Below are 17368 nucleotides of genomic sequence, written 5' to 3'. Positions count from 1 at the left end.
TACATATGAAATAAAATAAGTGTATCTATACTTTAAAATATTATGTGGCCTTTAATGAAATCTCTAAAAAGAATTATATTTAGAAACGGAGGAAGTACATATGCATCCACATCCATATGTAGTCCGTAGTGAAATCTCTAAAAGGACTTATACTCCCCTCTGTTCGAAATTACTTGTTATAAAAATTGAATTCAAATGAATATATCTAGAATTAAAATACATCTAAATACATTCATTCCTATGACTTATTTCAGACGGAGGGAGTATTCAGAAAAGGATTGTGTAGTTCTTAATATCACCTATAATAGGACAAGAAAATGATGATTTATATGAGATAAGATCATTCAACCAGCTTTAAGTGAGCATCTCAAGAAAATATCCACAACCGTCCCAACTGTACCATTTTTACAGTGACATGAGTTATGGTAACAAACCAACTGGGTGAAGCAAGCCTCAACAGGAAAACACGACACATGATCATTGTGCCAAACTCGCCACGGCACCAGCCTATTGTCACCTTCCCTTCCTTATGTTAAAGACAGTAGATACAGCAGGCACCTAAAATATCATCTTTACCATGAAATTCAAAAATCAAACTCTCCTGAAGCCTGCAAACAGTAACGCAGAGTCACCAATTAGAGGATCGTGCATCAAGTGAAGAGCACTGAAGAATTATAACTTATTGCTTAAAAAGTCCAGATGTGTGACCATGTAGCAAGAAACAACAGTTTAATTGCACAATCGTGTTTGTATCACAATAGATCCAAAGATCAGGAAATCATACATTCACAAGTTTGACCAAAACACTAGGATGCCCACCTTGTTGAATAGAACATCTCTGCCATTCAAATGCATGATTCCATCCTTCAAAGTGCACTTCCAGCGATTCTTTGTCCTTGTTACCTATGTAAACCCGCAAAAGAGATAAGACACGAGGGCCTGAAACTAGAGGTAAAGCAGATACTGCTGAGCCAACATTATCTAAACAAAAACAAGCAGTATTACCTTGTCAAATTGTGCAAGGACAAGGTGCTGCGTGTTAGGTTCCTCATCACCATCCTGTAAGTCATCTATCTCGTCATCGTCATCGTCATCTTCATTAAGAGGAGGTTCATCATCATCATCATCATCATCATCACCGCCCGCCATATCGTTTCTTGGCTTTGGTGTTGCAATAGCAGGTGTTGGAGTTCGATATTCGGCTAACACATCAAAATATGACTGATAAGAATACTCAACACATAAAAGATGATGTGTAAGGTCCAGACAGGTCCACAATTCATGAGAAACTTACAAGATTCCCCAGGGGTATTGTAGTCTTCGGTTGGAACTCCTGGGAAGAAGAATTGCTGAAAAATAAAAGAATCATGTTTAGTCAAAGAATATGAAGATGTAAGATAGACTGATCGAAGTCTAGAGTTATATACATCGTTATAGTCATCTTGTATCCCGTCCCGTTGAGGAAGAACTGGTGGTATTGTGCTTTCTTTGATAGAAAGTGTCTTAGTTACTGATTCTTGCTTGTTCAAGATGGAATTCCACACCTGTTGTGCGTTATCCTACATAAAGACCGTAAAGAGGAGGATGAACTTCCCAAAACGAACACAAATACTCCCTCCTTCCCAAAATAAGTGTCTGAACTATAGTACAACTTTGTACTAAGGTTAGTACAAAGTTGAGACACTTATTTTGGGACAGAGGGAGTAGAAACTAAGTATTAGCACTAAGTTCATTGATGTGAAAGCGTTAACAATATGTCAGCATCCAGTATTAGCACTAAGCAATATGGAGCTTTTGCAGGAAGCTTGAAGACATTTAGAAAAAGTACAGAAATCTGAAATCCAAATTTGAACTTTTGTGCTAAAATAGTAAATACAGACTGTCAGGTGTTGTAAAAATATATTAGCGTAAAGATGGATGAAGTGTGGGCCTGCATGCCAAAAATTGCCAGCTTACAAACTATCCATTGATCCTTCAGTGGTTACAATACATAACCTACGTCAACCAGATTAGTTGCAATTCTCTATAAAATTAAGTTCATCATGTCATTTACATGATTTAGCAGGCACTTCAAGAAAAATATTCATGCACCATCCTAGCAAAATACACTGAGCATATCAATATGTGAAGTGATTGGGAACTTAATCTAGGACCAAAAAATATTAGGTTTACAGATGATGAACTGGCACATAAGGAAAATTATTAAACAGCCAACTTATGAGGTATTGCTATATTATTAAGGTGGCAACTACTCCCTCCGTTCCTAAATGTAAGTCTTTTAAGCTATTTCACTAGGGGTCTATATACGGAGCAAAATGAATGAACCTACTCTAAAGTATGTCTATATACATCCGTATGTAGTCCACTAGTAAAACCTCTAGAAAAACTTATATTTAGGAACAGAGGGAGTAGATGACATATAAATCTAGACCGTTCAAATTAGTTAATAGACAGAAGTAGTACCAAGTTGAGGAAAACGAAATTGTTGTCACAATATAGCATTGGATTGGGGTTTTTCTGAGCTTAGGTATTTGGTACAAATATAAGTAAATGCTAAAGCTCACACAAAAAAATGTTGCCAACTCAAACAGGCGCCCATAAAGAACAAACTCAATGAACTTAGTCCATAATCATAATAATAAAGGTTATCAAGTAACTAAGGCCCCATTTGGATGCAAAGTATTTCCGAAATACCATTATTTTATAAAAAGCTGTAGTATTTAAATACTTCCAAGGCCCCGCTTGATAACGAAGTATTTTCCAAGTATACTGAGAATATTATATTTTTCTAGTTATCAGTCTTAATTACTGAAACATGTTCGGCTACCCCCAAAAAACCTTGGTACTAATACTACAGTATTTCCAAAATCAGGGTATTTCCTCTTTCTAAAATAAAGAACCCCAAACCTCTTGAAAAACCGAGCAAGTAAAAAAAAACAAGCATGTCACACATTATTTTCTTTCCTAGCTACTCGCAACAACTCAGCCTTTCGTCCCAATGTTGCCACCACCGCCCTGTCGTCTCTAGAGATGTCACTGTTCTCAGACATGGAGAAACCAAGAGACAGCAGCTGAGAGAACAAAGATGAGTAAGTTGTCCTTTATCCTCACTCCTCTCGTGTCGGCCGTCAGCCCCTGCCTCCGTGCCGTTCCCCCTCATGCATGTTCATTCACTCAGCTCCATCCATGGTGTGGTGGGCGGCTCAGCGTAGCTATTTGGAGGACTTACCCCAAACCTCTTTAAAAACCGAGCAAGTAAAAAAAAACATGTCACATGTTATTTCCTTTGCTAGCTACTCGCAACAACTCAGCCTTTCGTCCCATGTTGCCATCACCGCCCTGTCACTGTTGGCGGCCATGGAGAAACCAAGAGACAGCAGCTGGGAGAACAAAGACGAGTCAGTTATCCTTTATCCTCCCTCCTCTCGTATCGGCCGTCAGCCCCTGCCTTCGTGTCATTCCCCCTCATGCATATCCATTCACTCAGCTCAATCCATGGCGTGGTGGGCGGCTCAGCACGACTATTTGAAGGACTTGGCGCTAGGCCCAGCTCTCCATGGCACAACTCCACCGGTGGCGCCATATGATGCCTCCATGTCAGCCAAGATGAACGGAACATCCTTGCTCACCGAAAATCAAGCAGCAGGAATACAATCCTATTCAGTCACCACAAATTCATCATTGCCGCCCTTCCACGTACGAGATAGGCATCAAGCTTGGTTATGCGGTTCTAGTCCATGCGTTGGTCATGCGGTTCTCCAGGGGCGCCATATGTTGCCTATGTCCCAAGAGCAAGCACAAGCGCCTGTCAGATCCAATGCAAGGCGTCGAGCTTGGTAATGCGGTTCTAGTCCACAGTATTCACAATAATCCAAAATACCCTGTTATGTCAAAACCGTGATATTTTGTACCTACAGGCTAAATAAATGTCGTTTTTCTATACTTTGTTTTTTTCAATACTTTGATATGAAAACATAGCCTAGTTTTTCTATACTTTGTAGTTTTTCTTTACAATGCTACCAAAACATAGCCTAGTTTGGTAGCGCAGTTGTTTCAAAGCCATAGTAATTCGAAACCTAAGGTTTCCCATGTGTGGAATGAATACTACGATAAAAAAACATAGCCTACGATAAATGTCGTTTTTCTATACTTTGTTTTTTTCAATACTTTGCTATGAAAACATAGCCTGGTTTTTCTATACTTTGTAGTTTTTCAATACAATGCTACCAAAACATAGCCTAGTTTGGTAGCGCAGTTGTTTCAAAGCCATAGTAATTCGAAACCTAAGGTTTCCCATGTGTGGAATGAATACTACGATAAAAAACATCATTTTTCTCAGTTTGGCAAAACAACCGATGTGTTTCACAAGTGATGACTTAGCTTTGACTTGCTGCACCTAACTCAGCTACACTCAACAAACTGCCGCCCCATGCACGCAGCTCAAGTTCTGTCTTAGCCGGGGCAATACATAAAATGAACCGTCTATCTAGCCTTTAGCCTGCTGCATATGAGTGTGCTCCAGCAATCAATTGATCTACTACATGGGCGAGCTTCGTTTGAATCATGTGCTACTCACGTAATCAGCAGCTAGCAACCTGATAAAAGTGTGCAAGGTCGTTGGATAGTAGCATGTGATGTCCTCCCAACCAACAGCAGCGTCCGTAAAAAAAAGTGAAAAACTAATCACCTAAAACTGAAAAACATAGAACTGAAACGCCTAATAACAGGAGATGGGTTACACTTCATTTAACAGATAGATTGACAAACAGAGGAGGAGACGGCAATCGCATGTGAGATCTTCACCTAAAACTGAAACACATAGAACTGAAACGCCTAATAACAGGAGATAGGTTACACTTCATTTAACAGATAGATTGACAGACAGAGAAGGAGATGGCAATCGCATGTGAGATCTTCTGATCTGTTCATAGATGGCAATGTCAACAGGCTCAGCACTCTGCCCCACGATTTCTCTCGGTTCGGTTTAGAAAAAATAGGCCCGGGCCTCTTTTTCAGATACCGCAAAATACTACGGTATGAGAGAAACCTGGGCATCTTCAACTACAGTATTTCTTTCATCAAAACACCTCAAAGCATTTAATATAAAGGTTCTTACACGAAACTGCAAAAAAGCTTTGCATCATGTTGGCCTCACACGCCCATTGCGTCTTTTCTGGGCTGTCATAAGGCATGGTTAACCATGCACTCTCGTGATGTTTCATGGTACTAATTAATTCATTTCTTTCCTAACTACATGTACCACAGTTATGAGATATGTTGGTTTCTGTTCTTTGCAGTCACAGACAGACTATGCACAGGGCCAAAATTGGTTTTGTGGCCTAGTATGTGTATACACATTGAATCGACAGAGTGAGTTGTGTGCGTCTCTTACCTCGGTTGGTTACACAGATTCGACGCTGATTACAAACAAGATACTTTGATTGAGATATGTATCCATGAATTGTGATACTTTGTTCTTTTAATATACCAGTGTTAACACACAAGCTAAGCAAAATTGTGCACGCTGCACATGAAATTATTTGAATTGCTTTCAACGGTTAGTTGCTAACACAATATAAATAAAACATAAAACTCTACATAAAACAATTGCCAAACACACCTTGGTATTTCCAGTAGTGTAAATTACTTTAGTGTCTATATACCATGGCTTTCCATGCCTGCATGTTATAATATTGTAGTTTTTGGATAATGCTGTCTTTAAACCACCTTCCATCCAAACAAACTCTATTATGATAGTAACACAAATAAAATAGTCCCTTTATCATCAACTATCCACCCCACGCGACCTTCCCCTCCACCTTCCCCCGCACCGCCACCGCCGGAGGGGACGCCGACGAAGCCTGTGCGTGCCCGGTGAAGGTGGCGGCAGGGTGCTCTTTCCCCGCTCAATTGCGTCACTCGGGTGCATCGGACACCCGTTGGGGTGGGGCCGTTCATCCCACCCTTGGCGGCGGCCTGCTTGTATCTGGCGACAAATTCATCCCATGGTGGAAGAACGTGCGGCGGTGGGCACACATGGGCGGCTGGAAGGACCAGATATGGCCCCTCGCTCCCTGCTCTCTCTCTCGGGTGGAGGCGGCACCTGGGGCTCTCTCCGGCGGCTGGACTGCGAGGCCGGGCAGCCGACCTGGTGCCGTCCAGGGTGAGCGTCGAAGGCGCTCGGCTCGTTGGCTCAGGTGGGCTCGCTCCTAGTCCGGTGAGCTTAAGCTGAGGAGGTGGATTGGGAGGGTGGAAGTTGGTGGAGGAGTTCTGGCGGCTAGGCTCAATCTCCGCTCCTATCGGCGCCGGTGCTCCAGATGAGCAGCTATGTCAATGTAGGTGCATCTTATTGACTACGGCGAGGACGCTCGCCGCAGAGTTGCGGGGGGGTGGGAGGTCTCGCGCTCCTATGCTAGGCAGACTCGGCGGCCTACGTATGCGGAGTGGTCCGATGTGTGATGCTTCAGGCGAAAACTTTGTGCCGGCCTTGCTGGCACTGATGATGGCGACATCTTAGGGTGTCGTTTTCCTCCTTGGAGGCATCATTGTGAAGCTCCCATGCCATGTCCTCTAATGTGCTCCAGGCGAAAGCCTAGATCCATCCGTGGATCAGACATCAACGAGGTCTTTGACGTCGTTGCCCCCTTAGGGTGTTGTCTTTGGAGTCATTGAGCCGTTGTGGTTCATTTGCCGTCTCGGCATGAGTGTCGTTGGTCGTCGTTGGTCTTTGGTATGTGGTTGGGTTGATGGACTGTTTTGCTAGCACACTGCTTCTGCTCCTCGCATGATGCTCCGTCTACTACCGCTAGCTGGTTCTACTGTCCTAGCTGGGCCTGATTACGTGGTGCTACTAGCTGCTTCCTGCTGCTACGTGGTGCTCCTGACACCAGACATTCCATGCCCTACCGTACCGTGCTGTCTTGATCTCATCTAAAAAAATAAACACGATCTTTGGCCGGGTATGCATCTATCTCACTGTTCGTAACTCTTGACGATGTTTGTTATAGTGGTCCCTTCTCGCACATGAGTCGTCTTTCGGTGTTGTGTGCTCTTCCGCTGCCATTGCATCTAGTCTAGTATGAGCTTTTTAGTTTTCTTTGTTTTCCACTGCATCCACCAAATTTGTTGATATTTTATTTTTCATGCCATGTGAGTCCACCATATCTTTGTCCGTCAACCTTTCTCTTTCTCTGGTCCTGATCCTTTCTATACAACTTTTGTGGCCTAGTTGCCCTTGTTGTTTTCTATAGAATTTTCTGGACTCTTTTTGCACTGTCGATCTTCGCCCATTGTGCCTTAACCGTCGAGCTTCTTTCACCGTCGGTTGTCGTAGGCAGTTTTTGCGCAATGCTTTATTCTCTTGATGTGCCATCTTCCTTTGATAACTCATCTTCTCTTGATACGTCGCTTGTATCTTCAAGTGATGCGCTTGACTCTTCATGCTACGATGACATCTCAAGGCATGGATTTGGATCATCATTGTTGTTTTTTTCTAGTTTTACACTTCAAATGTAATGCTATTGCATATGCTTTGCATTTGAGGGGGGCTGTTAGGAAGTATAAGTATTGGTCTAGGAGTCCTATTAGGCTGTGTTTCCTTTCCTTGTACCCCAAGTCATGTGTAATATATATATATGCCCCGTGGGCTATGTAATAGAGATAAGTTGTTTTCATAACAGTTTCCTGATTCCTTTTTTCCTTCTTGTGTGTGTCGGGTGCTACATTTGTGTAGCCGTTGTGTTTGTATCTCAGTCTTAATTATGATAATGAAAATGGTTCAGGTCGGCGTAAGCCCGCCAGAGCTCCGTCAAAAAAAAAAGTTACAAAGAATTTTGAACAGTACCTTTGACCCCACAAATTCGGCAACCTGGTCTGCACAACCATCCTGTTGCGGCACAAATGAACCAGAAGGAAGCTGACCAGGATATTCATCCCTCTTCCGTTTTCCAGAAGACATCATCAGAAAATCCTACAAATTGAAATGAACTATAAATGCATATAGCATATATATTGGAAATCAGGATTCTGATAATGCTACTCCCTCCATCCCATAATGCATTAGTGTCAAAAAACATCTTACATTATGGTACGGAGTAGTATTTTATTATGGATTCAGCACTTCTGTGAGAAGCTGATAATCCGGCAACTTGGGTTACAACGATCCAACAAAGATAAAATTCATGGTCTAAAGCTGCAATCAATCCATAACTAGTTTCAAATGTTTGTGTGATAACTGCAGTATACATGTGTACATCATTTCAATGTTCTTGCTAAAGAAATATTGAACTTCCAAAGTTGCATATACGACGGAGGTACATTTGAGAACACATAACTTGCAACAAAACAAGTGAAACTTCATTTCATTACAAATAGAGCCATCAAAATTGCTCTGCCAAATAACAACATGCAGACTGACACCAGTATACAAAGCATCGTAAGAAAGTCCTATGGATCTTCATTTCACCATACGCCAAGCTAAATCCACTTTGTTTTCATTTGCCTATCACAACCCCAAAGGTCCGGAATAATAAAAGCAACACAGAAAACATATGCTTTACTGCTTGACTATTTGATTGTTCTTGCTTAACCAATATGACATCAAGAAGGCATGGTGCCGTGAGAGCAATGTGCTTATGTGTGCATGAACTAGTTTTATGGTGCAATTATTTCAAAATTCTGTGGTACAATGAAGTAGGTGAAGACGTTAGTAGAAGATATAGTTGGTATTGTGGAAGGATCCTCAAGCCAAATATTCCTAAATATCATTCAGACAGAGCAATAAGCACAAGTTCGATTGCTCCTTCCAGACTGAAAGAGCCAATACAATTGTCACATAGCTAGTAACCGATGTGTCTTTTTTTTGGCTGAACTTACTAATGTGCTGAGAACTCCAGATATGTGGGTTACTAGCTACCTAAGAAGCACCAATATTGAGATACAGACACGGGGATACAACTACAAGGACACGGGATACAGCATTTTTTTAAAACAGCATTTAAGGTATACGCCAGGGTATATAAGTATTTAGAAATATAGACATCATGCAATAAATATTTAATGATAATTTTAGATGAGAGATTTTTTTAGTTAGTACTGAATATATGTTGCCTCATTTCTACTGATGGAAGACTTTGAGCAGTCCACTCAGAGCCCATGTAGCTCTCAGTCCACTCCGAGCCCATGTAAGGCCCAATTCCAGAAAATCTAGACTAGTAGCTCTCCAGCCGTTCCCTACTTCCCATTCGTACTCCGTTCTCCAGCCGCCTGCAGAGAGGAGAAGAAACGACCGCACCACCGCATGTACCTTCTTGCTCATCAGCAGCTTCCATCACCATCTCTAAGTCTGCCCAAATCTTCTTCCTCGCTGGCCGCTGCAGTCCCCATCTTTCTCCCTGCACGGAGCTTCTTCCTCATCGGCCGCCTTGCCATCTTCCTCCGTCGGGATGTTCTCCCTTGCTAGCGACCATTGAGGTTACCTGCTCAAGCATGGTTGCTGTCGGGAGGAGAGTTTGTTGGCAGCGTGGTCGCTGGAGGCTGGCTGCCAAGTACATTTTAATTTCGTTTTTTAATTCAAAAAGGATAGGGTACTGCAGGCTACATGTATCCAAGCGTATCCCATGTCCCCCCGTATCAGGATGGACAATCAGCAGTTTTGACCGTATCTGTGCTTTGTAGCTAACTACAGTATAGAATAGTAATCCAATAGAGAAAATCAGAAGGGTCAATGTCCTTGAAAACAGAACAGATATTAATAACTAGTGAAGAAGAAAAAAGGAAATTATAACAGTGCAGTAAGCTCATCCTTCACCTTAGTCAGTGGCTGAGGTTGCATCAACCGGTCTGGGTCCTCACGGCTCTCCTCATAAGCTGTACATCAATTAAAATTGTCCAAACCATCATTGCTTTCCTCGATCAATATTGCTCCAACCAGACAAAGATGAAGGCCATGCCGAGAACAAGAAGGGACATAACATAGGCACATACCAACATTCACATCAACCCCCAGTGGTCTCTGATTCATCCAGGGTGATGGAGGTTGCTGCAAAACAAACTTCCAAACATCAGTCTCAACTAAAACAAACAGAATCACCTCCACACAAACCAGCAAAAGTACAAATTCACTTTACCATGTAAGGGCTTGGGCGGCCAGTTTTTGGATCAGACCCATTCATCCCCATCCCGTTTCTCATGTCACTGATGGGCGATGGGGCATAGTCCGACGGCCCTGTGGGTATGTTATACATCCCTGTATCAATCCCTGGAAGTGGTGTCTGGATCGGGGTCTGCAGCGGCGTCTGCAACCAAATACAACCAACCCCATCAACACCCTGCATGTCGACCACATAGATCGCGGCCAATTTGGAGGGATAATCGAGGGAATTTGCCTCACCGGTGGGAACAGCATGTCGGCGGTTGGGGTGGCGTACTCCTCGGACGTGGCCTCGTAGGGCACGTTGAGGTCGTGCACTGGTGGAGTCGCGCCGGCACCAGGAGCACCTCCAGCGGACGCGGGTGGGGCCCTGTTGCGGTCGATGTTCCCTGAGATTGCGCCACAGTGCAGCATCTTCATTTCCCAGAGCTAGGGTTTTCAGCCGGATCGGAGAGGCAACCGTCAAATCACAGAAATTAACCAGCAATTCGAGAGGTATAAGTAGTACAAGGGGCTCGATAAATCGGCAGAACTTACAGCCTGGAGTTCGTTGAGGACGGCATCGCCAACGCCGTAGGTAATGAAGTCCTCACGAACCTTGGCGACAACGTCGTCGATGACGGAGATGTAGACGGTGGACACGTTGCCGCTGGCCATGATGGCGAAGGTGCCTAGGGTTAGGGTTTGCGTGGGAGGTAGCGACGGCGAGGCGGGCTGCAGCTCGGGGAGAGGGGAAACGGGGAGGAGGAGGCGGACGAGACGGATGGGGAATTAAGGAGAGAATATAAATAGGTTTGCATCCGGTAGCGTCACGTGGCCGGGGTATTTGTAGCTCCCTCTCCGCCACGGGCTCGGGCTGTGCCAATGCACCGCCACGGGAAGTTTCGAAAAAAACACATGTTCGTTCATGGTCCGTCGTGGCTTCACTGGTAAATGTGTCCGTACGTTGTTACGGTTTGATTTAGTTGATGAATCTTTTTTCTTAGTATAAATTTTTTTAATCAAAGTCAAATTTTTATTTTGGTCTAATTACTTTATTTAGGACTAGTAAATGTGCCCGTACGTTGCTACGGATGACGATGTAATTAAACGAATCGAACAAATGATGAAGTTAAATGGATGAATTAGAATGCATGAATAGTATCATGAGGTGACACTAAGGTGGTGTTTCTTTTTAAGGGATTAGACTTTTTTTAGTCTCAGGGACTAAAGAAAAAAGTCCCTCCAATAGATTCTTTTTCTAGTCCCTTAAGAAAAAGTCCCTCCTGTTTCTTTACCTAGGGACTAAAAGGGACTTTTTAGTCTAGTACCTAGATAAAAAAACACCACCTAAGACCTGCAAATTTTGTTCAACGGGAGAAAAAAACATTGCTCACCCCTAACCAATATATAAGTGTAGCTCAAGACCCATATCCTAGGTCCACATTTTTCTATTTGAACACGAAAACCGTGTTGTCACTTATTATTATCCTCTTTTCGATCCTTGCCAATGGTGGCTACTGTGTTCACCTGAACATGGTGAGTCTCAAGGCGATAAGGTCGACCATGACCATAACATGTCACTGAGTCACGCTAATGCAAGAAATAAAACTTTGAAAAACAATATCATCGAGCTATAAGTGAGGCCCACCCTTCGTAGTTATCTCGTGCTTGAATGGAATGTAGATATCAAAGAGTCAACTGTTGATTGTGATGAGAACCTTTCTTGAGTTAAAATGGGGGACATCATTTACCAGGTGATAAACCGGGTACAGATCCATAATGTTGAAAGTATGTTCTTAGTCGAAACCAAAGTGAGGAAATGAACAAAAATACCTCATCCCTGTCAAAGTTATCTCCACTATGCGGATCAAAGAGCACATCTCCCGAGGCAAGTTCAAAGCATATGCATGCAAAGGACCACAGGTCGACAGATGTAGAATACTTGGAGCCCAGAAGGACCTCAGGACATCTGTATTGCCTTGTTTGGATATCACTTGTGAACTGCTTGTACGTCCAACATGCATTTCCGAAGTCAACCAGCTTGCAGCCTAGTTCAGCTTCCATCGCCATCCTATTCCTAGTCCCTTTGTTGCCCCGCCTATGCCCTCCTCCTCTCTTCCCGTCCCCATCCTGGCTAGGACTGCCTCACTTGTTGTACTCAGATCTCCCTTATCATCTGATTCGTCTATGTCGGCGAATGCCACTGCCCCATTGCCTTATGAAGTTGAAGCAACTACATGTTTGGCTTTCTTCCGGATCTTCTTCTGTTGGTTCCTGGTGACGTCACTACTCGTTGATGGTCGAGCAGGAGCCCTTGGATGTGGCTCGATGGCCCTTGCAGCAGGCGGCACCAGTGGCACACCTGACTTCCGGGGATCGTTTGAGGGGTCAATAGTGGACACGAGGAATATGTTTTCGGGCTTCAGGTCAGTGTGGATAATGGAAAGCTCGTGGTGGAGGTAGTCAAGGCCAATGAGCACATGCCGACATATCTCCTTAACCATTGGAAGCGGAATGCCACGATAGTCCGTGTACTTTATTAGGGTGAGCAAGTTATCACCAAGAAACTCAAACACCATGCAGACATGGCTCCCATTGGGGCTTGTGTGCTTGAAGTGGCCAAGAAGCTTAACAACACAACGGGAGTCTTCAAGGTCACCGTCAGCAATCTGCCTCAAGATCTTGATCTCATCCATGGCAGCCTCCGAGTAGTGTTGTGCGCTCTTCTGCACCTTCAGGGCCACATACCTCTGCATGGATAACCAAAAGATTCAGAAATGTTGGACACGAGCAGCCTGAGCCTCTAGGCAAACGGCGCAAAACATCAGAATATCTCGTGCAGTGCGATAGGATTGACGGATAAAACAGTAATAATGAGAAATTGATTTAGCAGTTCTGCATATGAGCTCTGGGACAAAAGAGCGAACAGTTGGTGGGCAGGCACAGCTGCATCCAGATCAATATTTTTTTCCTACATATCCTTGTCGCGAATCCTAGAGTCAGCGAGGTGATTTTAACAGGGGGGTCACGGTGAGGCGAGGGGGTGGTGAGCACGTACGGAGTGGGCGGTGTCCCAGGCGAGCCAGGCGATGGAGAAGTGGCCCTAACCGAGCTTGGACTGCATGACGTAGGCACCCTGCTTGAAGTTGTCCCCGGGGCGGACGACGTGGTAGCCGTCGCGGCCGTAGTTCTTTGTGCCCTCGTCCTCAGAGGTGTAGACGTTGTTATCCACGTCCCCGTCGGCGGTGGCCGCCGCCTTCTCCTCCTCCTCCGCGCGGTGCCGGCTCTCCGCCTCCTTCTCCCAGCGGCTCGCCCGCCGGAGCCTCAGCCATCACGCGGGGGAGGCCCAAATCTGGGGCAGTGACGCGCGGGGACGGAGGTGAGCATTGGAGGAGTTGGGGCCGGCGAAGCACGGCGCCGTGGCAGGGGGTGGTGGCGCGCTGGCGCTGGAGATGGGAGGTAAGGGCGTGGGTGGCCTGGTGTTTATTTTTCTCCCGCACGTACCGATTCAGCTTCACTTATCAATTGGATTGCTGGTTAATTTTAGAAAACACCAAGGACTTTTTTTAAATCACCGCGGTGGGTTTTTCTGACGGAAGCGATAGCCTCTTTATTATTAGGTAAAGATTGCGTGTCTTTATCATGAGGCATAGGCCCTGTTTGGATACTCTAACTTGGTTAGAGGTTAGAGTTAGATTCTAACCCTGGACTAATGTTGAACTAACTCTAACCAAAGAGGTGTTTGGGTGACAGGGTTAGATTACCAATAAAAACACTTTTTCAATCATTTGGCTCCTTTAACCAGGATTTGGTGTGGTGAAGGTAGAGGGAAAAGTAATTTTTTTCTCGCCTTCACCTAACTCTAACCCAAATAAGCACCTTTTGGGTGAGTTAGATGCATCTAACCAACTCTAACCCTCCTGTTTGGATGTTTTGTAGTTAGTTTGATCCAATCTAACCAACTTTAACATTAACCCATGGATCCAAACAGAGCCATAGATGTGAAGAATACTCGTTCTCTCCGACGTGCCTCCTTTATTTCCCCATCATTTCAATGATGACGACATTAATACAATTGTTACATTCATCTTATTATTATACATACTAGCAAAAGAGCCCGTGCGTTGCAACGGAAGAGAAAATAACACGCGCTCTTAACCCAATAATCACGACTCAAGACCTTAATAGACCCACATCTTTTAGTTTTGAATGGCATCACATTTTATGTTACCGACAATGGCATGAGTGCTCACACAACGAAAACACACATTTGAATATGGTCAGTCCTAAACATAAAACTATTCTTTCTGGTCAATTTAAAAGGATAGAAATCATATATAATAGGAATTTTTGAGGGTGCATCCTAAACATAATTTTAGAAATAATTAACATATATGATAGTAGCATATTTGGAACGTACACATTTTTCTAAGGATTTTTCATAAAACAAATGTTTAATTTAATATTAAGGTTTGAAAGATATAATTTTTTTAAGCATTTGATTCATCAAAAAGGAAAACAAAACATTGCAAAACTGAGTAGCTCGATCGACACTAGGCGAGTGAACTTTTCTACGCTGACGAAAATTGAAGAAAAAATGCAAAGATATGAGAGGAATAAATTCGAACCCAGGTCTCTTGTGTGGGGAAGCGAGGCTGAGGCCGCTGTGCTATTCATCTACTCATGGCTTGTAAAGCGCTTCCTCGATATAAACTAAAGTTTACGTGGATTTTAGAAGGAAAAAAGCGAACCGTTCTCTTCACTTACGGTGGCATAGGGGGTAAATTCATGCAAACTTTAGGGGTAATTTCAGTTATCTACAACCAGAAGCACTATTTGTTTTATTATTAGGTAGAGATTGGATGAATTATTAGAGCTCACACACGTCAATTGAATTATAATTTTTTTTGTTTCTTAGTAATAATTTTAATGTTCATGAAAATATGATGTCTAAATTGAATACATTTGTGTTGATTGCTAATGAAGGACCTACCATAAAGAAGAGAGATAAACACCGGTGCTAGATCAAGCGTGAAGATTAAGGCCCGCGTGAAGGGAATCAACGGTGCGTTTTTAGATTTCAACACTTTGAAGCCTCCTTGATGACATACAAGGAAATGGACGAAATATACAAGACGTCCTTTCATAAATTCCGCGCATAACTTATTATAGGTGTTGTGCCACCTTATTTTTAGGACACACCCATCTAATTTCGAAATACAACTTCCTAGGCTGCTTGTAGAGTGTGTATTGTAGGGGAAACGACTCACGAGTCATTTTAGTCCGACCTTGCCAAGGGTGGATGAAATCCCCTCCGTTTTCCCCTATAAATTCAGCCATTAAGGCACGGACTAAGACGTTGATGTCTCCTACGCAACTTTATTCTTGTAAATGTTGTTGGGCCTTCGAGTGCACAGTTTTGTAGGACAGTAGTAAATTTCCCTCAAGTGGGTGGCATAAGGTTTATTAATCTGTGGGAGGTGTAGGATGAAGATGGGCTCTCTCAAGCAACTTTGTAATCAAATACAAGAAATCTTTTGTGTCCCCAACACACCGAATACAATGGTAAATCGTATAGGTGCACTAATTTGGCGAAGAGATGGTGATACAAGTGTTGGAAATATGCCCTAGAGGCAATAATAAATTGGTTAGTATTATATTTCCTTGTTCATGGTAATCGTTTATTATCCATGCTAGAATTGTATTGATTGGAAACTCAAATACATGTGTGGATACATAGACAACACACTATCCCTAGTGAGCCTCTAGTTGACTAGTTCGTTGATCAAAGATGGTCAAGGTTTCCTGGCCATAGGCAAATGTTGTCACTTGATAACGAGATCACATCATTAGGAGAATGATGTGATGGACAAGACCCAGACTATAAACGTAGCATATGATCGTGTGAGTTTATTGCTACTGTTTTTCTGCATGTCAGTGTATCTGTTCCTATGACCATGAGATCATGCAACTCCCGGACATTGGAGGAGTACCTTGTGTGTATCAAACGTTGCAACGTTATTGGGTGACTATAAAGGTGCTCTACAGGTATCTCCAAAGGTGTCTGTTGGGTTGGCATGAATCAAGACTGCGATTTGTCACTCCGTGTGAAGGAGAGGTATCTCGGGGCCCACTCGGTAATACAACATCACAACGAGCCTTGCAAGCAATGTGACTAAGGAGTTAGTTACGGGACCTTGTTTTATGGAACGAGTAAAGAGACTTGCCGGTAACGAGATTGAACTAGGTATGGAGATACCGGCGATCGAATCTCGGGGAAGTAACATACCGAAGGACAAAGGGAATGACATACGAGATTAACTGAATCCTTGACATAGAGGTTCAACCGATAGAGATCTTCGTAGAATATGTAGGAGCCAATATGGACATCCAGGTCCGGTTATTGGTTATTGATCGGTGAATGTCTCAGGTCTTGTTTGCATAGTTCTCGAACCCGCAGAGTGTGCACATTTAAGGTTCGGTGACATTTCAGTATAGTTGAGTTATAGGTGTTGGTAACCGAAAGTTGTTCAGAGTCCCGGATGAGATCCCAGACATCACGAGGAGCTCTGGAGGTAAAGATTGATATATAGGAAGTCCTGTTTTGGTCACCGGAAAAGTTTCGGGCTCGTCGATAGTGTACCGGGAGTGCCCGGAGGGTACCAGAGGGTACCGGAGACCACCGGAAGGAGTGTGACGACCCAAAAGGGTTCATGGGCTGTGAGAGGATGTAGACCAGCCCTTGGTGGTCTCGCCAAAGCCTCCCCCAAAGGCCCATGCATATGGAATAAAGAAACAAGGCAAAAAGATCAAAAGGTGGAAAGAGTTTCCAATTAGGGAAGTGTCCTAATAGGATTCCACCTCCCTTGTGGGAGGTGGATTCCTCCTCCTTGGTTCGGCCGAGCCCTAGAGGCTTCCCTTGGAGGCCAAGCCTCCTCCCTCTCCCCTCCTATATATACTAGAGGTTTTGAGGGTTTTGTGACACACAATTTGCCACGTGTTGCCCTCTCCTCTAGTTCGTAGTTCTTCCTCTAGATCGGTTTTCTGCGGAGCTCGGGCGGAGCCCTGCAGGAATAGATCACCACCACCACCGTAGCACCGTCATGCTGCCGAGGAACTCATCTACATCCCTGTCTCTCTTGCTGGATCAAGAAGACGGAGATCGTCATCGAGTTGTATGTATGCGGAACGCAGAGGTGTCATCCGTTCGGCACTTGATCTGGACGGATCATGGGA

At 43.8% G+C, this 17368-nt stretch overlaps 1 protein-coding gene and 1 pseudogene across 1 annotated transcript; both read right to left on the bottom strand.

The window, feature by feature from the left end:
* Positions 1-324: 324 nt before the first annotated feature.
* Positions 325-10973, bottom strand: LOC123428974 (transcription initiation factor IIA large subunit-like). Its single transcript, XM_045113050.1, is given in 12 exon segments — positions 325-608; positions 820-903; positions 1006-1202; positions 1295-1349; positions 1428-1559; positions 7844-7969; positions 9809-9867; positions 9985-10039; positions 10128-10295; positions 10391-10579; positions 10688-10846; positions 10849-10973. Coding segments are annotated over 12 exon segments (1350 nt in total). The 5' UTR covers positions 10951-10973; the 3' UTR covers positions 325-584.
* A 901-nt stretch (positions 10974-11874) lies between these two features.
* On the bottom strand, positions 11875-13464 carry LOC123408863 (annotated as a pseudogene).
* Positions 13465-17368: the final 3904 nt, after the last annotated feature.

This window comes from Hordeum vulgare, chromosome 1H (assembly GCF_904849725.1).
Source record: "Hordeum vulgare subsp. vulgare chromosome 1H, MorexV3_pseudomolecules_assembly, whole genome shotgun sequence".
NCBI lineage: Eukaryota > Viridiplantae > Streptophyta > Magnoliopsida > Poales > Poaceae > Hordeum > Hordeum vulgare.
The sequence above is the reverse complement of the archived record's forward strand: the minus strand, read 5'-3'. Positions and strand labels throughout refer to the sequence as shown.